The sequence below is a fragment of the Hyaena hyaena genome, unplaced genomic scaffold (assembly GCF_003009895.1).
Source record: "Hyaena hyaena isolate Hyena2069 unplaced genomic scaffold, ASM300989v1 scaffold_726, whole genome shotgun sequence".
Lineage (NCBI taxonomy): Eukaryota > Metazoa > Chordata > Mammalia > Carnivora > Hyaenidae > Hyaena > Hyaena hyaena.
Window position 1 is genome coordinate 657,482 of NW_024081358.1, and position 27,750 is coordinate 685,231.

At 34.2% G+C, this 27,750-nt stretch overlaps 1 protein-coding gene across 1 annotated transcript in view; it reads right to left on the reverse strand.

Annotated features, from left to right (window-relative positions):
* Positions 1-27,750, reverse strand: part of FER (FER tyrosine kinase) — a 419,902-nt gene that overhangs the window by 301,256 nt on the left and 90,896 nt on the right. The window contains exons 7-10 of the mRNA XM_039217958.1: positions 26,565-26,702; positions 25,655-25,774; positions 10,386-10,508; positions 2,310-2,499 (exon numbers count right to left, since the gene is read on the reverse strand). Of these exons, the coding sequence (XP_039073889.1) occupies positions 2,310-2,499; positions 10,386-10,508; positions 25,655-25,774; positions 26,565-26,702 (571 nt within the window). The remainder of the gene's footprint in view (positions 1-2,309; positions 2,500-10,385; positions 10,509-25,654; positions 25,775-26,564; positions 26,703-27,750) is intronic.

Here is a 27,750-nt window from a genome sequence, read left to right on the forward strand (position 1 = left end):
CCTGGACTCAACCTTCAAAATACACACAGAATCTAAACACTTCTTGCTACTTCCCATGCTACCATCCCTGTTCAAACGGTGATCTTCTATAATGTAGGTTACTGCAATAATCTCATTCTTCCATCCTTGTTCCCTTAAGTAAATTCTGAACATAGTTGCTGCAGCAATCCATCTAAATAAAAAGTCATAGCATGTCATTCCTCCGTTATTACTCTCCACCCCAGGCACTTCCCATTTCACTCAGAGAAAAGCCATAATCCTTAATTATGGTCCACAAAGCTCCAAGGTCTATTCTCTAATACTTCTCTCATCTCGTTACATATACTTTCACCTTCCCCTCCACTCAGACTTCCTTAATCATACCTTGAATAGTTCAACATGCCCCTGCATTACAGCCTTTGCAACAGGTGCACTCTCTGACTGAAATGCTCTTTCCCCAGAAATTAGGGGTGTAGTAGCTCCCGGTCTCCAGCCTTTGTTCAAATGTCAACTGTTATTCTGACTTGGATTTAAAATAGTATCCCAACTTCTAGAATCCCAACCCTCTACCCTGCTCTGTTTCTATTCCTTGGCATTTACCACCTTCCAAAATAGTATATAACTTATTACTCATTTATTAACTGCCACTCACCACAGAATGTCACCTTTAAGAGAGGATTTTTTTAATTAGTTTTATTCATTGATGTATCTCAAGCCATCTAGAAATGTGCTTGACTCAATAAATATTGCTCAAATGAATAAATGAAACATACTTACACCCACACAACAGAGAATTTTAACACAGTACTTAATATTTATCATTCTCTCCTTGGTAATTTGGCCAAAATTAGACTGAAATTTTAAAAAAAGACATTAAGATGGTTTCTACTGACAGAGATGATTATATCATCTGCCTCCACAATTTTTTTAGATTTCTGTAAATAAATAGATGGGCTTTCATTCTAATTGAATTATATAGCCAAAATAAACATCAATATATCTAAGAACCTGACTATACAATCCTAATTCTGATTACACAATTTAATCATGTGTATAAGAATACACAATCGATGGCCCATCTTAGTGGTACAGTTCCTTAAGGCACTCTTCCACAAAAGCATTCACCACTGAAGAGTAAGTGTACTGGTGAGCACTGCCATTAATTCGAATCACGTCATATACAGATTAGTGTGGCACAATTAATAACAAAAATGAAAATAACCATAATAATTTAAATACTTCATTTTCATTTATTACATTTTCAAATACTGCCTTTTCTTCCAATGGAAACATTTGAATATGTTTAATTTGAGTATGTTTAACAATCAAACTGTACTATTCAGAACCACATAAACTAAAAATGACTAAAATATCAGCTATTGCATCATTAACTAAGATAGTTCTATTTATGGACCACATTCTGAAAAATGTGAATCCATAAAAAAGCCAAGGACGTACCTCAGGCTTTTTAGCCTTGGCCCTACTTATATTTTACATTGGATACTCTTTTGTTGGGAATATGAAGGAAGGGGCTGTCTTGTACATCACAGGACATTTAGAAGCATCAGGGGCCTCTACCTATCAGATACCACTAACAGTAACAACCAAAGATATCTGAATACATTGATGGATGTCCCCTGGAGGGGAAAACTGCCCTCTTGGTGAGAACCACCAGCCTAAGATGGAAGGGAGAAAGGAAAAAAGGAAAGTAGAGAGGAAGAGAGGAGGGAAGAGAGAGAAGGGGAGGAAAAGTATTTATACTAGGCATTCTTCAACAGGTCATGAAAATATAAAATGAAGTTGAATTTCTAGTTGGTGGATTTGAATGTGTTTACTGTAGTTTAAGAATATAAGAAAAAAAATTATTTTTAAACAAAATCAAATGTACTGTAAAACAATAAACATATCATCAATCTCAGATAAATAAGATTCTACTGTTCTTAAGAAAAAATAATAATAAATAGCTTTCTCCTTATTTCTTGCTTCTATGTTAAGAATAACACCCTACCTTCCTTCTCTCTTCCAGGAATAAAAACATTTGCAGTCTTTGTATTCAGTTTTGAAGGCCAGAGAAGAGTTTTTTCCTCAAACTGTGCAGGCAGTTCCTAAAAGTGTTCTCCAGGTGATGTGACATGACTGACAAATCTATTTTGCATTTACAAACAAGGTTAATAGGGCCTGCATATTAACAAGCATAATAATTTGTCAGAGCAAAAGAATTTCTGTATGTAATATATAATGTATTTTGTATGTATTACATAAATTTTGTATGCATTTATTACCTAGCTATTTGTCTTTCAAGTTTCTCATTTGATTACTCTTTGGCTTACCATAGATGTAACTGATCGTGCATCTTCTTCATAATTTACTACTGGAGGAGGCTCTTTCCCATCATTTTCTTGTACTTTTTGTTCTAGTAATTCTTTCTGTGCTGTAAACTTTGCCTCAGTGCATCTCAACTGCTGGACTGACTGTTTCAGCTCTTCAAGTGTCTGTTTTTGGCTTAGCAGAAGCACAATACTGAAAAAGAACACATTAAATATAAATTATTTCAACTTCTTTAAGAAATAGACCCTCGAAAGGAAACTATACATGTATTACACTTCTGTTTCTTTTCATTTTCACCTTTATAACAGTCCTTCAGAATCATTAGAAGGATAAAACTAAACATCTTTCATGTCATCACGATAGTTACTAAATGTTAGCATTAGCAAAATGGAAGCATAAAACAAATTCAACATGCTTTCAAATACATTATAATGTATGGTGTTCATTTTATTTTACAACTAAGCCATCTACCTCACAGAGTACAGACACTTAGGTTGAGAAGTGTAGGGCCTAAAAAGAATTAATATAACTGAAGCAGAATCTCAACTTACTCAAATCTCAAATGGAATACAGCTGAAGTCATATCTGTGCCTCAGTAAAATAAATCATATCAAGATGACAATCTGGGAGGAAGCTGTGTTTAAATTGAGAGGGGTGTGTTTTTAGAGTTGGGGAGAGCTGTTCTGATGAGGACTGAAGAGTGAACTCTCACTGAGGAAATGAGCATAACATAAGTCCCCAGATATTTCCAATACATCACTAAAAAGATAATACACTTCCCCAATTCTTAAAGAATTATTTGGCCACATGTTGCCTTACTTATCCCTTGAAATCTGCCCCAAAGGGAATTTCAAACTAATTCATCCACATTAAAGCCAAAAGAAAACAGGGAGTGGTGGTGGGGAACAACTCTAGAAACACTGTCATATATACAGTATATTAATATCTTAAACAACTGTGCCATGTACTATTGAAAAAGAGTAATTAATATGTAAGTGACAACAGACTGTCAATAAGGGAAAACTTCAAAACTGGACAGTAAGATCAGAAAATGTTACTTTCTTAAATTGGAATTTATATGGATCAATACTAACTGAATAAGTAATCATAGAAGAAATGCCCACTAAAAGAGATCTGTTTATAAATATGATGTTGATCAATATTTTGAAAACTCAATTCCAATCAAATTGAGCAGGGTACAAGCTCAGGAAATGCGATCAGGAGAGCTAAAATCTCCTCATTATACTGCAATGAGTTTCAAGTGAAATTGACAAAAAGAGAACTCAGAGAACTGAGTGAAATTTGGGAAAAGAACTAATGAGTAAGATTTTTTCTTAATGTTTATTTATTTTGAGAGAGAAGGTGAGCAGGGGAAGGGCATAAAGAGAGAGAGAGACAGAGAGAGAGAGAGAGAGAGAGGGTGAGAAGGTGAGAGAGAGAGAGAGAGAGAGAGAGAGAGAGAATCCCAAGCAGGCTCCACAGTGTCAGCACAGAGCCCAAGGTAGGGCTCAATCTCATGAACCATGAAATTATGACCTGAGCCAAAATCAAGAGTCAGACACTTAACTGACTGAGTTACCCAAGCAGCCCAAGATTATTTATAACAGAAACCTAGCAATGTTGAAAAGAAAAACCCCCCTAACCAGTAGCGTTCATGGCCAATGTAATGAAGAAGGATATACCATACTGTCAGAGCTCATTAATACTTCCCAAGTAAAATCATCATGGCATAATGGAAAGAGTATAATCATATCAAATGAGAACAGAGTCAACTTAATGGCTTAATCATGCTGATTTTCTCATCTTCAGTTTTAGCATTGGAAACATTAATAATAATATCAAATTGCCAGGGTTGTTCTGAATACAATGAGATAATATTTGAAAATTTGTTAGCACAGTGCGTACCATAAAGTATGAATTTAGTAAACAGCAATTATCATTTATATCACTATCATTCAACAATCTGTGAACTGTGTTCTAAATCCACACAGATCCCCGATAAATTCATGCTGGCTTGTATATTAGGCAGTAAGTCCTTTTTCATAATAAATTGGTTATAGATATTTTTCTCTGTGAATCTCTTCAGAGAAAGTTGATATTTAAAAGTCAATTTTTGTGAATATAAATTTACAAGTACTGAGTTCTGGAAAAGATTACAGCCATATGAACTTAAAGCTTCTTGAGGGTTCCTTCTTGGCATCTCCTCCCCACCAAAAGAATCACATGACAAAAAGGTAAGGAACGATTTAAAATGTACCAGGTAAGATGGTAAAAACACATATTTATATATTTGCAGAGTGAGTCCAAAAAAGAGGGTGAATGATTTCACAAATGTGTACCAATTAATAGGAAAGTATACTTGAAAATAAATAATGCTCTAAAACCATTACTACTATCATTAACCTTCTGTAAATCAAGTTCATAAAGACCAATAGGAAAAATGCAAAGTAAAAAAAACAATAATTAAAGGAATGAAAATAAACTCCAAAAATAAAATATGAAATGACTAATAAGGAGCGATAATTACAAAACAGTAAATATGAATTAAACATTAGAACAAAATTCAAAGAAATATATTTATGGGAGCAAACACCTACATTTGATTATCTCTTCAATTGTATGGCAGACCCCCAAAAATGACATCCTTCTCCCCAGAACCTGGGAATATTTTGCTTTATATAGCAAAAGGGAGTTTTGTAAGTTAAGGATGTTGGAATGGGGAAGTTATTTTAGATTATCCAGGTGAGCATCTGATAAGAGGAAAGTTAAAAGGACAATGTCAGAGAAGACAATGTGACCCCCAAAAAAGGGAAGAAAAGGTACTATGATGTGGAGCCAAGAGCCAAGGAGTGAAAAAAGTCTCTAGAAGCTTGAAAAACCTATTGTAAGGAGGAGCTCCTCTATTATTCTTCTATATGAACTCCTTATTTTACAGCAATTATCATAATGATAATTTCTTGTTTGTATTAGTCTACTCCACAAAAGTGTAAGCTTCATGAGACAAGGGACAATAAATATCCTACTTTTCACTGTATTCATAGCACCTAGTAGACATGCAATAAATATTATTGAAATAATTGCCTATAGAGGTAGGACATTCTTTTTTGCAATATACATAATTTTTAGATCCTGAGACAAAAATAAAAGGTGTCTGAATTTGCACACTATACAATACTGTAGATGGCTTAAGTCTTAACCTGAACTATAAGCTAGATGTGACATTTTGCAAGTCTCAAAATTTCTGGGCCTCAGATGTTACATAATTTGAAAGACAAGGAGGTTGAAATAAAAAATGTCTTAAGATTTTGCATGGCCTTGGGGCAACTGGGTGTCTCAAGTCAGTTAAACGTCTGACTTAATTCAGATCATGATCTCACAGTTCATGGGGTCAAGACCAGTATGGGGCTCTGTGCTGATAACTCAGAGCCTGTAGACTGTTTGGGATTCTTTCTCTCTCTCACACTCTCTCTCTCTGTAAAGTAAATAAGAATAAAAATTTTAATTAAAAAAAAAAGATTCTGCATGGCTTTAAGAGTTATGACTTTATAACATATAAAGTATTTTTAAGTATTAGGTGATAATGGTACAAACAACACAAAATTGAATAATCATTCACTTTTTGGAAGTTAAGCCAAGCATTAAAACCAATAGTAATATTACTTGTTCTTTATGCCCGAGTCATAAATGACATATGCTTGATGTATTTTCCCATAAGCTACTTTCTAATACAGTAGTCAAGAGTCATAAATCAGAAGAAGATTGATATTACTTCCATTTGAATAAATATGCTTTAGAAGTAATGAGTAAAGTTCTACATACTACAGTGACACTTTCATGTTGTATTAAAATTATACCACTTCACGTGGTTGGTTCTATTCCTTTTACTCTATTTTTTAAAATATAATTCTATAATAGCTACATTTCAGCTGAGACCTACATTATTTGTACAAGCTAAAACTCTATTCTTGTTAGTGTGATTTTAATGTCACATAAAACCATTCTTTAAGTTTATTCTTCACTATATATTATTCAATTATAGGAATCAAAGCTATCAAATGATTCTTCATATAATTTATTTTTTTCATTGTTGCTATAAAATGTTTTAGAGACATTTATGTTAAACTCAAATTTAAAGGTTTTAACTTTAATTCTCTATTATGTTGCATTTCACTAGAATGAATAATGCTTTCTGTTAGGTAAAAATTTGGTATAACTGCAATAATTTAAAAGTGTAAATATCTAACTTAGGATATTTTTAGCATTTGTGAAGAAATGTAGTTCTGTTTTATTGTTTTTAACACTTCCAATTAACAGCATATGAAGCTAAAAAAAGTACTGCAGGGTAAAAATTATTGTAAGTCTATTTCTAAAACTAGACTGAAATTGCTTTTAATTATATGAGTGTATTTAAATATATACATAGATTTATACACATACACAAAGAATGAAATGTTTATGAATTATTAAGGAACTGAAATACAAATATTTCCAGGAGACCCTCTTTTAGGTTATTTGCTTAGCAAAAAGAGAATATTAAGTTTACTTATTTATTTTCGAGAGAGAATACAGGGAAGGTGCAGAGGGAGAGGGAGACAGAGAATCGCAAGCTTGGCAGCGCAGGGCCCACTGTGGGGCTCAAACTCATAAACGGTAAGATCATGACCTGAGCCAAAATCAGAGTCAACTGCTTAATGACTAAGCCACCCAGGCACTCCTGTTCAGCACAAAACCTTAACATATAATCAAAGACAAACTTCAACCCTACTAATATCTAAATTAATGAAAATTCACAATGACTGCTTAGTTATATGAATGTACTTAACATTTTCAAGATTATGCCATGAAGCTAATCAGAACTCCATGATAAGAAAGGGCTTAAACAAAACTCATCCCCTGAACTGTTTGACATACTTATCTCTTCTAACTTACTCTCATAAGAACACTATTAAAATAATAATAATAACACAGCAGATGCTGTGATCAGAAAAACAGATGCTGTGGAGTCAAGAACTCATGAATTTTCTACTACTGACTAGATAAGTAATTGTAATTTTTTTTTTTAATTCTCTAAATCTTAAAGGTAACATACAGGCAAATATATAAAAGGAGTAGTGAAGTTAACATTCAGTGTGGTAATATATATAAAACATCTGGCATAATATGTGGAACATAGTAAGAACTCAAGAAATGCTATTTCCTAGATATCCACCACTCTTTAAGCCCGCTTTCCTATACTCCCATTCTAATCTCCCAATAAATATAAATAGGTGTAAGAGAATAGATCACATTTATTACATAGATAAAAAGAGAGTCAAAGATGTGAGTCAAGGAAATGGCAAAAAATCAAAGAATCTCACAATTCTGTGAATTAAGAAAATCTGTGAATATTGTCTCCTTCAACAATGTGTTAGACATACTAATGAGAGGGTCAACCATCTTATGGTCTTTCCCTATACCTACTAAATTTAAAACAGGAGTCATTTCCAATGTGTGCATTTATGAAACCATAAAAAAATAGAACCACTTGGCTATCTGTAAACCAATGAAGAGATTATTCCCAAACACCGAAAAGCAAAACACAATTTTTTTTTCTAATTTTATACGTGCAATGGTTGATACATTTTATTTTTACAATCCAAATGGAATCTTCTATTAATGCAATGCTAAAATTTTCCAGACTTATTAAAGGAATGCCCAGAATAACTCAAATTTTCCTGCTCTCATCTTTTAAAAGCTCACTGATTGCAATATACTATTTAATCCCAAATTGTAGTAAGATCTATAGTATAAGTGGGAAAGGCAGACCCCTAATATTCTGAGCTGTATAATAAAATAGATTATGTTGTCATTCGCTGAAATAAGGAATACTAAAAGTGTATTAGGTTGAATTGGGTGGGGCTGTATTGAGATTTTTTTATATAGAAACTTTTATTTTGTTTTGTTTTGTTTTAGAGAGAGACAGAGAGCACAAGAGGGAGAGGGGAAGAAGAAGAAGAAGGAGGAGGAGGAGGAGGAGAAGAGAAAGAGAGAGAGAGAAAGAGAGAGAGAGAGAGAGAGAGAGAGAGAGAATCTTAAGCAGGCTCTATGCTCAACACAGAGCCAGCCATGGGGAACGATCCCACAACCCTAGGATCATGACCTGAGCCAAAATCAAGCCAGACACTCAACTGACTGGGCCACCCAGGTGCCCCTGTATTGAGATTGTTAATGCAACCTTAGACATGGCAAATTTAGGGTACTTCTAAGACATCCAAGGAGTCATGTTAAGTAGTCAATTGACTACATGGCCATTGAGTTCAGAGGAAAAATATGAGCAAGAGTAATAAATGTGGGTCATCTTCAGGAAACAATCTAGGGAGAGAATGCAGCATAGATCCATTCCTTGAGTAATTTCAAAATAGACTTCTCAAAAGAGAAGCAAAAGATCTGATTCCAAACACCAACAGGAAAAAAAGGAACGTGTAGTCAACAAAATCAGACACTGAGAGGATGTCAAGAAAGATATGTGTTAAATTTAGCAATACAGAGGTCACTGGAGATCTTACAGATCCCTATTTCAGTGGTGATGGGGAAGAAGCTAGATATATGTGGGTTGAGAACTAAATGGGAATTGAAGAAATGAGTGAGTATAATCACTCTGAGAAAGCTAGTATGACTAAGAAAACAGGAGGCAAACGCAGTTGGGGGAAAATATGATTATGATTATAGAAGGGTCATCTGGGGTGGGCAGAGATGTAGAAATTGTTTTTAAGAGTCAACACTTAAGCACCTTTAACAACTGAGCACTGGAGAACCAGGGTGCCTCAGTCAGTTAAGTGTCCAATTTTTGGTTTCTGCTCAGGTCATGGTTTGTGGGGTTCAAGTTTCATGTTGGGCTCTATGCTGACAGCACAGAGCCTGCCTGGGATTCTTTTTCTCCCCCCCTCTCTGCCCCTCCCCATGCACGCATGCACGTGCACACTCTCCCTAAATAAACAAACTTAAATAAAAGTAAAAATAAAAAGCACAGGATCTAATTGAGAAGAAAAGGTAAACATATATGTATATATTATATAATAAATATAAAAAATAATGTAAAATTTCTGATAAAGCATGAGATGACATGATATAAGAAATAGGCACAAGAAATAGGTTTAGGAAAAAGATCAGTTCCTCTATGGAAGCAAGCACAGAAAATGGGTACAAACGCAGCAGATGTGGATATCTAGTCACAGAAGATAAGGGAGTTGCCACCTGATGATTCTAATTTTTTTCTGTAATGTAGAAAATATCCACCTGCTGACAATGATGGGGGAGATAAGAGGATCAGAGATTCAAAAGAAGTAGAGAAATTCTGGAAGTAATGTAGACAGAACAAGTATAGACCAGAGAAATTTGACACATCATAATTTGCTTGAGAATCTTGATAAACCAAGCCAGTTATGAGAGTATGATAGCAAGAAATGTACATACTCTAGTCACCTGTTGGAGATGCAAGCAATAACCAAAGCCAGATTATAAATTTTAAATTACAGATCGAAACTTAAACTTTAAAACATAATTATTGAAATCAGTGAAAACAGTAGTATCCACAGACAAGTAACGTAACGTAAGTAAGAGGATCCAAGGAGATATTTACAGATCCAGAAGTCAAGAAACAAGAGTAAGATAAAACTGCATAGCAAATCTCAGAAGGATTTTTATAAGTGAAGCAAATGGCTATTTTCTAATAAATTTATTTGCTTCCTTCTAACACAGGGGAAGCCAATGTATAGATAACATTGATCTGCCACTTTCTGAACAAGGGATTCACAGTGAATCTGGTCGACACTGATGAGAGGAATAAAGACAACTTCTAACAGGATTTTCCAGAAAATAGTTCAAACTGTTAAAACACTGAGACATTTGATCAGGACACTATACTGACAAAACCCAGAATCATTTTTCCAAAGTCCTAGAAAGTAACTCAACTATGCAAAGTTTTATACTTAAAATGAGATTTCAGCTTCCAGAAATTTTATGTTCATAATACCATGTAACTGAAGCATTCTGTACATCAATTAAGTTTTCTTCCTTCAAATTATTTTTGTTTTACTTACTCAGACTTCTTTTCATAGGTCTTAGAAGATTCCTCAATTCTCTTCTCTAGCTCCAGTACAGCCTCTTCTTTATTTAAAAGCATCTGCTGTGTCTGCATAAGCTCCTCCGCTAAAGTTTTCAACCTAGAATGATCAGTTTCCTCATTGTTAATCAATACATTATACTCACTTGATACACAGTGAACATTCAAATGTCTCAGGTGATGATGTCCCAAGCAGTAGTCACATATAAGTTAATGTAAAATAAAGTAAAGTAAAATTTCAGTTTCTTAGTTGCATTAACCATATTTCAAGTGTGGTGGCAGGAAACCTTATTGGACAGTGCAAAAAAGAATCCTTCCAATAATCACAAGTAGTGCTCTTGGACCATCTGAGAATCTTAGTCAATAGATAAAAAAGGGGAACAGAGACAGAAAAAAAGGATTGGGGGCACCTGGGTGAGTCAGTCGGTTAAGCGTCTGACTTCAGCTCAGGTCATGATCTCATGGTTTGGAAGTTTGAGCCCTACATCGGGCTCACAGCTGTCAGAGCAGAGCCCACTTTAGATCCTCTGTCCTCCTCTCTCTGCCCCTCCTCAGCTCATGCTCTCTCAAAAATAAACAAACATTAAATAATGATAAATAATAAAAAGAAGAAAGGATTTAAGCAAATAACTACCTATAATGTTGCAGGAAGAGTGAGTGAACAGACCATAGTTTTTATTTTCAGACACTCAGACATTTATATTCTGGCTTGCCACTTGTCATGAGATGCTGAGCAAGTTGCATAAATTCATTAAATTTATTTTCTCACTTGTAATCTAAGGCAGGAATATCTGCTTCAAAGCATCGTTTTGAGGATAATATATTATAATGTATATTTAATGACTGGTACTTAGTAGGCACTGAGTAAATGGTATCCAGGATTGGTTGCATATATTATCTCACTTACTTCTCACAACCACCAATCAGATAGATATTTTTTATTTTAAAGAAGAAACAGTGAAGTTCAGCTGAATTGCAATTTAAGTGCATGGTAAGCTATTTCTCTTTTCATAGAGTATATTAATGCTTTAGGGATACTTTCCACTTAGATATTAACACAATTAAATAAATAAAATTACTGTGAACTTATAGCCCAGATAACTTTTGGTTGCATAAAATGTATTTGGTCCTGAATGGAAATATTTCTGCCAAAAACAACACACAAAGCTGTATCACATTAAAATTTTCTCTTCAGTATTTAATAGGTAAACATGAAATCCAAAATATACAAAAGAAAATATTAAATAAATCCAACTCCATGAAAATTTAAATATATTTGAAATTAAAGAGATAATAAAGAAAGGCAAAAGCAAAAGTCAAACTGGGAGGAAATATTTGTAATGCAAAGTACAAGCAAAAGCCCTCTTAGAAAAAAGGACAACCTCATATGAAAATAGACAAAGAACATAATTGGAAGGACAGGGCTGACTCCCTTCATGTAAAAGCTGTATCATCAAGCTATCACTTCACCTTCCCACCTCAGAGTAAGAGAAGTATTTGCAATGACAACTTTACATCTGCTGCATTTTGTAAAGCACCTTACTCTTATGTGACAAACAACAACTCTAGAATCAGCCAGACACCCTCACTTTTAATATTTACTCAGCTTTTCTAAACTTCCATTTCATCTGCTAATAAGAGAGACATCAATTTAACATCTCACTTAAAGAGTTCTTGTAACTGTGTGCATCACTTTTAGGTTGCTATTAGATTTTGAAGCATGGCATGTTCTCTATAAATGTAACTTTATGTAATTAATGAATTTTGTTGGTTTCAAAAAAAAAACATTTTCTCAGAAGTAACTTTAAGTTTTGCCTTCCACCTTTTAAGAACATTTTGTTCACACTAGGTGCAAAACAATTATGTATCTCTCAGGGCAGAGGTAGGATTGAATGTGTTGAAAATAAAACTCAAGAACAGGTTATTTTTATTATTTATGCATTAATCCCAATTAAGGGCAAGTAAAATAAAAAACAGAGAAGCTACTCATATTTAAGATTTTCCCTTCTGGGGCGCCTGGGTGGCTCTGTCAGTTAAACATCCAACTTCGGCTCAGGTCATGATCTCACGGTTCGTGGGTTCGAGCCACACGTCAGGCTCTGTGCTGACAGCTAGCTCAGAGCCTGGAGCCTGCTTCATATTCTGTATCTCCCTCTCTCTCTGACCCTCCCCTGATCATGCGGTCTCTCTCTCAGAAATAAATAAAACATTAAAAAAAACATGTTCCCTTCAAAACAATGTAATTTCCAACAACTTTAACTTTTCAGAAATGTGAAAAATTTTAGTTCCATGAGAAACTAATATAAGCTTGTATTTTCTGATCATCCTTGGTACAAGTAAAAGAGTAAATATGTCCAAAGGCATATACACATACACATGCACATACATGCTGATTTGATGTGATTTAACAGTAGTAATATCACTACTTATCAATAAGGAAGCAAAAAAATGAGAAATTCTATTATTGATTCCTTCCTATTTTATCATTTGGACAAATTCAAGGGAAGACATTGATTGTGGTTTCCCTAGCTAATTACAGCACTGCCTTCTTTATTACTTGCTATTTTGACTCTGAAAAAGGCTAGGAAAGGAGGAATGAGCTGGAAGCCAGAGTCAACTGGCAAGGTTCAACTACCTTAGACCCCATTCATCATTGGCATCTCTAGCAAGATATGTATATTAAAATCCAAATCTGCTAAGATTTTCCACTTCCTTTAGTAATCATTTTAGACTCCTGAAAAATACCACCTAAGCCTTCAATGAGAAATTAAATTTGGGGTTTTATATATGCTAAGTTTGTTGAGTACATGTCAGCTCTTTTGTGAGAAGAATGGTGTAGTACTTCTGATTTCTTTTCTCTTCAAATTCCTGGCACAAATTCCAGTGCTATAACAACTTTAACCCAGAAAGGAAGAAACCTATCACAGCTTACTAGATTCCCTAAAGAGCTGCAAAGTCACTAGAAACTCAAAGGCCTAGAAGAGCTAACAATACCTCTGTCCTCTGGCAGTTCTGTTCTGCCAGCTAGAACTCACCACCTACTACATCTACGATGAAGGCCAGAAGTCCCGAGGAAGAAAGAAAGGAGGTAAGAGTAAGGAAATGAGGAGAGCAGAGGGAAGAAAACAATAATATTAGCTGTTTCTACTTTTTCTAGCTCCTGATCATGTCAAGAAATCAGTACCTCTTCTTGAGGCTTTAATTTTTTGACTACCTTAGCATAACTGACCTTTATGAAAAGTCTTCCTAAATTTAAAAAAAAAAAATTGAATAAGGTAAGTCTTTGAGTCAAAACTTCTTAATATTTCTAAATCTCTAAAGATTCATAGTTGTAAATTCAAAGCAGAAAAGACAAATGATCTTAGAAGAATGGAATTATATGGGAAAGTATTTTCCTTTCTTCACCACCATCTTCCTAAAAAACTCTGGAGTGGAGTGGATCCAGTGAAGAGGAAAACACTCTAGTAATTATACTTTATGAACCGATGACATAATACCTGTTAGGATAGTTTGCAAATTTCAAGCTGTTTCCCATGATGTGATTGTTACATATGTTTGTATACAAATATACTAGAAACAGTTAAAAATGGCTTATTCTTTACATTTTTAGAGTAAATGTGTTATACTTAATGTGATGCAAAACATTTAAATGCCATGACACTGCCTTAAAAAATCTCATAAAATTTACATAATACTTAACATTCACTGAATACCAAACAGTTTCAAGCACTTTATAAATACTTAAACCCATAACATTCTTATAACATTATTATTATTCAATTTACATATGAAGAACTGAGCCACAGAGATTAAGGATCTTGTCCAAGGTGAAAGAGCTGGTAAGTAGAAAAACATGCCAGAGCCCAGGCAGCTTAGATCCTGAGTTTAATGACTTAACAACTAGTATTGTCCGTTTTAGTAATTTCACCTCATAAAATTTATCTAATGTATATGCTTCATCAAGTACACAAAGATATAAAAACAAAGATATTTATTGAAGCACTGCTTATAATCACAATAACCAAATTACACTTGCAAGATCTCTTTCTAAACTCTGCACTTTCTTTTACAACTGTAAGTCATTAGTTTTAATATCACACACACACACACACACACACACACACACACATATGTACACACACAACCCAATTTTGTAAGTTTCACCCTCCACAAAACCTGTATCCACCCATTAGCAAAAGGAAAAAATTAGAAATTAATACCCATCTATAAATAACTACATTAAATAAACTTATTAAGCACCAAAACACTGTGCACTATTAATATTTTATATGTATTTTTAAAAGAGGATAATGCAAAAAAGCATGCATAGAATGAGCTCACTCTAAGTCAAGATGTGTATGTTTGTATATACAGTATGGAAAAATACATGACTTGTTTCACCAATTAACACCAGAAGATAGAAATGGATCTTTAAAAAGGAGAACTTTGGGGCACTTGGGTGGCTCAATTGGTTAGGCAACTGACTTTGACTAAGGTCAAGATGTCACCTTCCATGAGTTCGAGCCCCACGTTGGGATCTGTGCGAACATCTGAGAATCTGGAGTTGGCTTCAGATTCTGTGTCTCCCTCTCTTTCTGCTCCTCCCCTACTCATGCTCTGTCTCTCTCTCTCAAAAATAAATAAAACATCAAAAAAAAATTTAAGGAGAACTTCAATTTTCACCATATGTCTGTTTTGTAAGATTTTATGGATTTTATCATCCACAAGCATTAGTTAATTTAAAAAAATTTAATGTTATTTAAAAATACAAAAGCCAAAACAATGTAGACAATAGCAAGATTTTAGTACTTCTACAATAAGTTATCTATCTTCAAACCACTGGCCATCATTATCTAAATCTTATAGCACTCTTTAAGAGACCTAACTTCCTTAGAAAAACTATAAATTATAAATTTCCAATACTGTCACATTCATTGTGACATTTGGGTTAATTAAAAAAAATAAATAGAAAAGGGATACAGCTGCCTGCAGTAATTTTTCTGGCATCTCTTTTTCTTTATTACTGCAACATAAATTGAAGAAATAAGACATTTCTTGTGATTTCTTTCTTAAAATATAATTGCAGGAGCATAGAATTTATGAATGACCTTCTATAACATGACACAAAGCTTTATTAACTTTTCTGAAGATTAAACAGAAGACACCTCCTAATCAACCAAACAAAAGTTATGAGTTTCTATTAAATATATTCATCTCCCTAACACACCACATAACCTACCCACACCAACAAATCCACCTGTCTTCTTGTGCAGCTTGTATCCCTTAATCAAATATCCTTTTAACATGTCATCTACCTTCAAATATCTTACATATTTCCAAATCTTTCCCATTCACTCACACAAAAAAGTATTCCCCTAACACAACCTAACATAATTGCAGTATATGTTCAACTAAAGACCAAACTTGAGCTAAGACTGTAAGTGAGAACAGCCAAAAGCAAACTTGATCAAATCACAGTCCTGCATAAAATGTGGCAGTAGTGCAGTATTTACCACTCCACTGATTGACAAGGTTGATTCAAACAGTCTAATGGGTTAAACTGGTATCATTACTTACAACAAGAGTCAGCAAACATTTTCTGTGAAGGTTGAAAGGATAAGCATTTTAGGCTTTGCCACCAAGAGACAAAATCATGGGTATTATGTAGGTTTAACATAACAAAAGAGAAAACAAATATTCACAAATATTTTATTAAAAAATCCAAATTATAATAATATAGAGGTACAATTTATTGTAACACCAGTGTATTAATATTATTATTTCGAGGATATTTTCAGGATAATAATATATCTGTCACTGGGGTTTAAAGTTAGTACTTACCATCAAACTCAACTATAAATGTCCACTTGTTAAAGCAGATATATAATGAAATTTATTTCATCTTTGAAAGTATCTTTTCACATAGATGGGTACTGCCAAATATCAGTATCAATCATAAGCACATGACTTTAATTGAGTATAGTTATTGCTTAGAAGGCATTTATAAAATTACATTGCATGCCTTTTAGCATGTCATTACACTGCAGACTCATCATCACTCCTAACTGAAAGTTAGGTGGGGACTCCTCATCTGCATAGTTCTATGGATTTTTGAAATGCCAAAATGCTTGCACAGAGGTCCAAAACTCACTGCTAGAAATATAGTTTGAGCTTAGAAAATACATCAGCTTCAAATTTGGTGGGAATGGTAATGTTGCTTCATGTTTTAATGTCTGATGGCATACAAAGTATATACATAGCCTGACATTACCTGTGATTCAAATAACATTAGTTGTCATCTAAATGACTTTTGCTACAGTACAAATTCTGCATACAAGCACGGAGTTATCTTGTAACTTTAGTTCGGATTCATTAGGAAATTATTCAAGTCTTTAGCACATGCTAATTTTTCCAAAGCTTTTGAAATTTAGTGCCCAATAACAGTGTTTGAGGGAAATACTAATTATTTATAGAAAATTTCAGGGGCGCCTGGGTGGCTCAGTCGGTTAAGCATCCGACTTTCACTTAGGTCATGATCTCGTGGTTCGTGGGTTCGAGCCCCGCATCGGGCTCTGTGCTGACTGCCAGCTCAGAGCCTGGAGCCAATTTCGGATCTGTGTCTCCCTCTCTCTCTGACCCTCCCCTGCTCACGCTGCCTCTCTCTCTCTCTCCTAGAAATAAATAAAAAATTTAAAAATTTAAAAAAAAATTTAGTCTTGACTCTGACACAATAAAACTTTACTACTTCTAAATCATCAAAATTCTATGTGGCAGGGCAAGTGGAGATTATCAATTTGGTTTTGAAAAATATTCATGGAAGTGATAATGGTCAAGTCCATGAGAGCAAATGAAGCTCATTACAGACAGTATTAGTTTAAGAACATATGATTAGATTCAAATATTTTCCATGAAGTACCTGCTGATGAAAAATGCACTGAATAACCCTATGATTTGAACACCTAACATCTTCACAGCTTTGTAAATTTGTTCAACTAAGCCTCTTTCTGATCCACACATTTAACACCATCAGTTGTAACACTTCTTAAGAGAGTCCACTTCACTCTGTACTGATTTAGTGTTTTCTCAACTTCTTTGACAATACTCTGTTTTGGTTTGGTTTGGTTTGGTTTGGTTTGGTTTGGTTTGGTTTGCTTTGCTTTGCTTTGCTTTGCTTTGCTTTGCAGGGTATGGGGAGCAAAGAAAAAGTCTCTGGAGTCTATTTATACAGGGAGAGTGCTAATTCATTCTTGCAGGGTGGATGCTATCTGCTATAGTCAACTGGTTCTTGCTGCACAGAGTTGCCTGCTTTTCTCTTCATGTCCTTCACCTTGCTGTTTCTGGGAGACTTTTAATGGCCTTCTCATAACGGCCTTTTTTATTCATGAAATTTTCCAGAACTGGTTACTTTTGCTCGCAACTGAAGAACTATAACTCGTTAAGGTCCTATATGCTTAGATCAGCCATATTTTGTAGGGAACGGACTCCTTCAACAAGTATGTGGCAGCAGTTACAGAAAACAGAAGCAGCCAGTCCCTGGATCTTAAGTAATCAAGAGTAAGAAGACATGGAAGGTTGTGTGAGTCAGGGATATGGTACAAATCACTTTCAGAAGATCAGGTTTACCACAGTCAGCTCTCAGTTACTTGTGAAGCTAGAATTCCATCTCTAGCTTCTCCATTGTCCCACAGATTGACTGGCTTATGAGTTAGGCATATCTCATAATCAAAGCCCTAGTGGCTGGGACAGATAGTTGGAAAAAGACATATTCTTGTCTATAGTTGATCCATATAGACTATTCATAGAGAATAATTCTTCAGTGACTTCAAACTTGGCAATGACTCCTCAAGTGAACAAAACTGAGCAGTTTTGATCACAACTGCTAACTTATCAATAGACAGGGAAAACCACCTGAAATCATTTATCTTTTTAAATTAACTAATGATGGGATGTCTGGGTGGTTCAGTCGGTTGGCCTAGGTCATAATCTTGCTGTTCCCAAATTCAAGCCCCGTGTCGGGCTCTATGCTGACAGCTCAGAGCCTGAAGCCTGTTTCAGATTCTGTGTCTCCCTCTCTCTCTTTGCCCCTCGTGCTGTCTCTCAAAAATAAACAAACATTAAAAATTAACTAATGATGTAGCTCCCAATGTTCTTAATTCTTCAAGCAAATGTTCTCACTGAAAGATTAACAAACAAAAACAAGTTTATTTCCTTTAGACACATTTCCTATTTCCTTAGTTACTGCAGTGAAACACTAATTATTTTACCACTGACTCGCAAATGACTTTCCTTGCTCTGTTAACAAATGAGCCATCCAGAAATTTATTTTGGTTGCATCCCTATTTTCAAATTTTTTAAAGAAAGTCTGCTGCGATGAGGTATTCCATTTTAAATTTCCTAATTTTTCTGACTAGTGCTCTCCTGTGAGCCTGAAATACCAAGATGAGTATTTAGACTAGTAATGTCACCATATATTGCTTCATTTTAGCACAGCCGTACTGTCACTGCATAATAAACACAGTACTTTGCCATCTAACTCAATAACAAAATAATCCACACTCTAGTATGGATTTTATCATCTTATCATGATGAAGGCTGAGTAATATATAGAATTGTTAAATCACTGTATTATAAACCTAAGATTAATAGAACACTGTATGTTAGTTACACTGGAATTAAAATTTTAATTTTTTTAATTTAAAAAATATAACATTCAAACTCTATTCTCTCACTTTTTGTTTTGACATGATAGCCAGAGGCTGATAATAAAAAGCCATTAAAATGCTGTAGTACAGCAATATGTGTGGCATTCAAAATGCTGTTCATTTATAAGTGTGTCACTGTGACTTGCAGGGCACCAAGCAGCAGTGTGAAGTGATGGGAATACCACAGTACAGTCTCTGTCACAAATGTCAACTCTGCTATTGTAGTGAGAAATCACCCGTAGACGATCAGTAAATGAATGAGCATGGCTGTGTTCCAATAAAACTTTATTTATGTACTCTAATGTTTAAATTTCATATAATTATCATGTGTCACAAAATATAATACTTCCACAGACTTTTTTAACCACTGAAAAATGTAAACAGTATTCTTAGCTCACAGACTGCATAAAAATAAGTAGCAAACTGGATTGGGCCCACAGACTGTAGTTTGGTAATTCATATCCCATAAAATCCAAGAGAATTATCTTTCTACATAGATAATTACCATTCTTCAATTAAGAGATCTTATTTATATCCCATTATAGGACCTAAACACATTCTGACTTTAAATTTAGAAAAATGTACTAAGAAACATGAAGCTTGAGGCTGGGCTTTAGTTCAGAATACAAGACTATTTAACACAATCTTCTGGAATTCAAATATATTTCCTACTGATAGGAAGTAACTCCATTTACCCTGCTTTAAGTTTGCCACAGATCATAAATGGATGCCTCATCTATCTCAAGTGCCAAAACCAATGTAACAGACACTTACATATCTTCTTCTAATGTTCAAAATGTTATAGACCTGTCTTCTTCAAGTTATTTTGATGAGCTAAAATTACTGAGTCCCAAATTATTCAATTAAATAGTGATTAGATGAGAGGAAATATTTGCATATATGATCTTAATAAATGGATGATTAAAATCAACAGAGTTTCTTTTCTAGCATTTGGCAAAGAAGAGTGATTCAAAACAGAGGCAGATGGGGGAAGCGTGATGATGGGGAAGGAGAGAGGCTGTAAATCAAAGAGACAAAGAAAACAACCTCACATGGAAGCCTGAAGGTAACACAACTTAAATGCATGTGTGATGGGAAGTGTACAAACTCAGGTGTCCAGTGCTGGAAATAATTATAGGCTGAGGAAGCAGCCCTCTACCATATTATCATCTACCATGCCAAAAAATTTCCTATAAGTAGGAAATAAACAATTATATAAATAATTGAGCTTGACTCTTCTATATATGCACAGCTTTATAAATACAGTTGATACATATAATGAGAGTACGATAAAGTGCTTTGTGGCACATATTTAGATGGGTAAATGCAGTAAAAGTCATTTACTATTATAATAGCAATAGATTTCTATCAAGCCTGAAAAAGAGGCAGGCAGTGACACTACATAATCTTCTTTTGGATATAAATACTTGTATATTTATATGCATAATAATATGTAATATTGTGTAATAATCTCAGAACCTCTTACACTTATTTGAGAAAAATCTATGTGATACCATAAACAGGAACCAAGAATATAAATTATTAAATTTATGAGTAAGTTTCTACTAATAAAAACAATTTGTATGTTGTATTTAGGAATCTTCAAAAACAAGACCTCCCCCTCCCAAATTAAAGGTATCTTTTTAAGAATAGCAAAGCAAGGGGCGCCTGGGTGGCTTAGTCGGTTAAGCGTCTGACTTTCGCTTAGGTCATGATCTCGCAGTTCGTGGGTTCGAGCCCCGCGTCGGGCTCCGTGCTGACTGCCAGCTCAGAGCCTGGAACCTGTTTCGGTCTGTGACTCCCTCTCTCTCTGACCCTCCCCTGCTCACACTGTCTGTCTGTCTCTCTCTCTCCTAAAAATAAATAAAACATTAAAAAAAAAAATTAAAAAAAAAAAAAGAATAGCAAAGCGAAAGGGTATCTATTTGAGCTTCAAATATCTTACAATTCAACACTGATGCAGAAGTATGGCAGAGGCGAAGAAAAAACAAAGACTCAAAAAGGAATTCCAGTTAAACTATTATAAAAATGCTAATTTTTCTTCAATAACACTATATAACTTAAGGAATATAAATTCATTAGAAAGGTTTAACAAAGAGACATTCTTTATATATGAAAGGTACACACTCAAGTAGAAGAGTAGCCCTTAGCCATTTTGGGTGATGAAGCCCTCTGAAAATTTGCATGGACTCACCCCTAGAAAGTGCCACACACATTTCTACACACAATTTTACTGGGTTTTTGGCACACATTTTCAATGCAGTACACAGATTAAAATCACTTGGAAAGTTCACAAAAAATCCCAATTCACAGATCTTCCCCTCACAAAATCTGATTTAAATGGTTTGAGTTAGGTTCCAGGCATCAGTATTTGTTAAAGCTCCTTAAGTGATCCTGACATAAAGCAAGAGATGATGAGATCCACTATTCAAAAACTCCCTAAAATCTCTTCATAAAACCCTTTCACTCACTCATTCATTCAACAAAGATGTTAATTAACCATTTGCAACACCCTACATCTACCCAAAATTTCTGAAGAGTTCAAGAGAAATATAGTCCAGTTTTTTCTTTGTTTCACAGTCACTACTAATCAGCAGTCTGGCAGATTGCCAGTATGACTTGCATTATTAGAAAAATTCTTCAGGAATCAAATACTAATGATTCTCACTTCCAAATTAATGGAACCTTTCACAAAGGACAGGGTCACCAGACCACTTAAACAAACATAAAGGAATGCAAAACAAAACAAAACAAAACAAATGAATCTGAAGTTTTCCTATACTATTTCTAATTACAGCTCTTGGATGGGCTCAGGAAAAGCACAGAACCTGGGGAAGCACAGGCCATAAAATATTTTCATTTTCAAATAGAGCTTTTGAGAGCATTCTATTCTAAAACTATATAAAGCAATGTGATTCGAGGACAAACATTTAGGGAAAGGATAAGGAACTGACACGATGGGAGGAAAAACAAATAGCTAATATTCTGAGGAGAGTCAAAATAACCAATAAAACTACAAATATTTGAGAAATAAAACCACATTTATTTAACATTACTATAAACATGGCCTCAACAAGCTTCCCTACTCACCGCATCCATTCATCCCTATTCCAACATATGATCTACGTATATACAAACACATATATATACTATTTTTTAAATTAATCGATTCATTCCATAAATATTACTCTGTACTTTGTTTTGGCTCTTTATCATATACTTTGGAGATCTTTCCATATAGGCTAATATATATACATAGAAACCTATCCTACTCTATTTAAAATCTGCATAATATAGAAAAACTGTGGCTATGTTATGGAAATACCATAATTCAACTGATCCCTTCTGAGTATTTCAGATGTTTCCAGTGTTTTGACAAAACAAAAGGACTGTTTAAAAACCTTTATAGTCCTTGATCTCTACCCAAATTAATATCATATATACTAAAATATGATTTCTCAGAAATCCACATTCATATGCAGATATTAAAATCTAACTATATTGTATACCTAAAACTAATATAACACTGTATGTTAACTAGAAGAAAAAAGAAAATCGAACTTACGGATTTTGAAATATGTTTGCGTTAATGAATTTAATAATTAATGAAAGTGACACAGTATAACTTATAACATAGTATTCTTTTCATATTTAGGAATTAACAAAAAAGTTTCCAGATCTCAAGTATTCCAAAAAGCCCCTGAAAACCTTAAGCATTGTGCTTGGAGTCCTCAGTATATAAAACCACCCAAGCAATAATTTAAAAACAAAAACGAATACATAGAACTTACTTTGTGCCAGGGACTATTCTAAGTATTCTACATTTATTTATTCATGTAAGCTTTACAACAACACTATGCATTGGGTGCCATTATTATTACCATTTTATATCTGAGGAAAATTACACATAAAGGGACTAAGTAATCTGTCCAATTTCACAGAAGTAATAACCCATACTGTCGGGATTCAGAACAAGGCAAAGCACCATGTTATGCTTATATGTATTTGCTTACTTATTAGCTAAAGTTCTAGAAATAAAATTTCTAACTGAAAGGATATGAGCAAGCTGAATTTTGATATACACTGCCAAATTATCCTCCAAAAAGCTTACACTAATTTACATTTCTGCCAAGACTTAATAAGACTTTATTTCTCTATACCCTACGTAAGAGTGGGTATTATCAAATTATTTAGTCTTTGACAATCTGGTAGGTGAAATACATTCCTTTCCAAAAATTGGTATTTCCTTGGGACACCTGGGTGGCTCAGGTGGTTAAGCAACTGACTTTGGCTCAGGTTATGATCTCACAGTTCCTGGGTTCCAGCCCCAAGATGAGCTTGGAGCCTGGAGCCTGCTTCAGATTCTGTGCCTCTCTGTCCCTCCTCTGCTCAAGCTCTCTCTCTCTCAAAATAAATACATAATCATTTAAAAAATAAAAATAAAAAACAAAAATTGATATTTCTATATATATATATACACATACACACACACATACATATATTTAATGGAAATCTCTTAAATTATTTTAACAGTGCCAATAGACACACTAAATAACTCACTCGTGGAATAAAATTCTTCAGAAAAGCCCACTCTTAAACTCATGTCCTGAATTTAGACACTGTTCAATGAAATGTAGCTAAAGTTTTGCCTCAGTAAGATGTAAGCAATTAAATCTCTATCACATTATCAAAGATTTATTATCCTCAATTTATTACATTTTTCTTCACTGCTTCATCACCATAATTAAGAAATAATGATTTATGTGAATAACTAGTTTTATTATCATTACACCCTGAAAAGCAATAAAACAAATTATTCTTTAGTCGCAAAATCTCTTATTTCACATAAGCGTGTATCAGGTAGCTATTTTTAATTTTACCCTATTATACTCCAATATCTCTATGCTCATCCTTCTTGCTGTTTATTAAAATAACTTGATCAATTTTAGCATAAACACCTTGAAGGTATTACCCTTGCAACCTGAAATATACAGTAAATATATTTTGGTGAATAAATGAATAAATTTGGGGGGGTGCAACACAATGATTAAAAAAACAGGAGTAATTTATGTGATAGTCCTTCACCAAGCAGCACAGGAATCAAAAAATAAAATTTGTCACTGTACAAGAATTGAGAGACTTTTTTTTTCATTTTGTGCCATGAACCCAATTCTGTTGTTCATAGCAGGGTTTCTCAACCTCGGCACTATTAACATTTCACCCTATAATTCTTTGTTGCAGGAGACTATTCTATGCACTGCAGGACATTTAGCAGCATCCATGGCCTCTACCCACTACTCTTACTATCAATGCCTTCCCATCTGATAGAGAAAAATGTCTCCAGATATTGTCAGATGTCCCCTGGAGAGAATGAGGACCACGGGCTTAAAGATAGCTGACATTATAAGAGAATATCTAAACCCAAAGTGAGACTCTTGTGAATGACTTCAGAACCTGGGAACACCTTCAAGGATCCCAATATGGCTGCTAGAAAAATCTCCTTCACATGTTCCCACACCTCCATTCTACTCATCACAGTCAATCCACCATAATTTTTAAGACTTCAATTTGGACAGTGATTCAACAAGCATTTGTTACCTTCTTCAGTCTCATCTGCCTAACTTTAAAATTATTAAACCCCTTTCCAAGAGCTAGTTCCAGGATTCTATCACTCAGGTAATTACCTGTAACAGTACAATATTACTGAACAATAGAAAGGAGATTGTTTAATTATATTAGATGGGGACTTTAGGCTGAGTATTCTGAGGGAAAGTGCTAACAGGTCAAATGATATAACATGTCCAATATTGAAGAGAAAATGAGTGCTGTGGTTCGGACCCAAAAAACAAGTACATACAGTACTTATTATTAATATGAGTTTCTTTGTGTTGCTCCTAAAACAATCAAGGGATGAGTTAAATATTTAAAAGCAGAATGCCTTATTTTCTAAATTAAAAAATATGCTATTAATAGCCTCTAATATTTGGAAAGGACGAAAAAACAAAGTAAGATTTCTCAAAACTCCTTTAAAATATTAGGCAACAAAAATAACAAAATGAAGAAAGAATTTATTTATGTCTTTAAAGAAAGAAGACATCCGTGCTTAAGGAGAAAATAAATTAAAAGTCAACTTTTTATACTAAAAACTTCTGACATCTATGAGTGAGTCTCTTCTTGAACATTCAACGTCCTAATTTCAAAAATAGTTCTGCCAAAAAGTTTTGAGCACTGAATGGGAAAGATGTAGATATAGATACAGATACAGATACAGATACGTAGATAGAATGAACCATTAGTCCAATATAAGATATTAGCAATAACAGGGCAAATGAATATAACATCACACAGAATTTTGATCTTCAGAATTACCAATGAATAAAGTTAACACATTTCTCAAAACATTTCTTTCGGACCAAACAACAATCAGTTCATTATTAATTTATTTTTCATTACCTGCAAAAAATAAACACTGGAATTTTAAATCTGAAAAGAAAATTTATAATAACACTAATATTTAAACTGATCAGATTTTCTAAATACTTACATTACTTGCAAACTTTCTGCTGTTAAATTATTCCACATAATTTCATTTGCCTGAAGGTTTTCATTTTCTTCTAGTAAGGAAGTATCAAACTCAATCTCTTGCTCTTTAGCAGCTGTTGTTCTAATAAAGCATACCAAATAATTTTGATCAATATGAATACAGTATCATCTTAGTACACATCAAAGGCAGAATATATATTATCCAAAATTATGTTTACAAAGTAGAGCAAATACAAACAGAATAAATCAAATTAAACCCAGGCACCAAGATCTAGTTATGTAATTTCAGCCTTAATTTCCTCATTTGTAGAATATGGATACTAACCTGTTCATTCCTGTCACAATGGTAATAAGTATGCATGGGTACATAACTGATGTATCATAAATTCAATGTACATATAAGTCATAGCACTATCATAAGAGAAATGTTAAAAATATATATAATTTCATAGGTTAAATACAGTTTTAAGCAATGATGTAGTTACAATTGACAAATTTTTAAAGATAATTATATACGGGCGCCTGGGTAGCTCAGTCAGTGAAGCATCCAACTTCAGCTCAGGTCATGATCTCACAGTCTGTAATTTTGAGCCCTGCATCAGGCTCTGTACTGACAGCTTGGAGCCTGTTTCAGATTCTGTGTCTCCCTCTCTCTATGCCCTTCCCCAACTCACACTCTGTCTCTGTCTCTCTCTCAAAAATAAACAAACATTAAAAATTTAATAAAGATAATTATATAAAGTAAAGAGTTATCATCGAGAAAGAACTTTTAAAATAGTTAGAAACAAATTAATCAGTAATATCTTATGTCCTAATAACAGAATATCTTATTTTAATTTGGCTAAATACTATATGGCAGAAAAAAAATAATATCACAACTAAGGAAAGAAGAGTGAAAATAGTATACATACCTGTGAACATCTATGAAATTATTGTATTCTGTGCTAGGGTCTATCTGTTCAACTGACATTTTAATCTCTTTATGGACATTCACTATTTCCTCTGTAACAAGACTGGTTATCTGGCTGTATTCATCAAATATACCTTTTCTGAAAACAAAAATAAAATTTTACAACATTTTTAAGATTTTTAAAGGAAACACAGCCCGTAAAGAATCCAGAACCATAAATGTAAGAAATGTAATATCAATATTTATAAATGATGATTTCATGTATCACCTTATTTCATACACCTGAATGGTAAAGTAAAGGGATTATATAAATGCAGAGATTCATAATTTACATTTGATATATCCTAATAATAGCAAACAATCTAGAATGAGGTATTACTTTCTCCAACATGTATTTGACATGTTCAAAATGTAAGGTCATTGAGGGTGTTATGCTGAGCGAAATAAGTCAGGCAGAGAAGGACAAATATCATATGTTTGCACGTATAGGAGGATTAGGAGGAACTTGACGGAGGAACAAGCGGGAGAAGAAGGGCGGAAATGGTGGGGGAAAGGGAGAGAGGCAAACCATGAGAGACTCTTGAATGCTGACAAAAACTGAGGACTGATGGATGTGGGGGGGAGGGGGGGATGGGCATGGAGGAGAGCACTTTGGGGATGAGCACTGAGTGTTATGTAGAAACTAATTTGACAATAAACTATTTGTAAAAAAAAAAAAAACAAAAAAAACAAAATGTAAGGTCAGTGTTGATGACTTTCTATTTCTAACTGCTGTCAATAGAAATATTCAATTCCATTACATGGAACTGTGGATCAATTCCTGTCTCTTCAACATTTCTTTCCAGTGGCTGCTACTTCCTCAAATGCTGTACCCCTTTGTTCTTCTCTTGCTCGTGGGCCTCTGCTCTTTTCTGTATCTAAGTATAGAGTTCAACTGGTTCTGTACCTGCAATGACATCTTGATCTCTTTTCCTGACTTCCCTTTGGTAGGAAAAATGTCACAAAATATATTAGCTCTATGGGGCACCTGGGTGGCTCAGTCAGTTAAGTGTCCGACTTCAGCTCAGGTCAGGATCTTACGGTCTATGAGTTCAAGGCCTGCATCAGGTTCTGTGCTGACAGCTTGGAGCTTGGAGCCTGGAGCTTGCTTCGGATTCTGTGTCTCCCTCTCTCTCACTCTCTGCCCC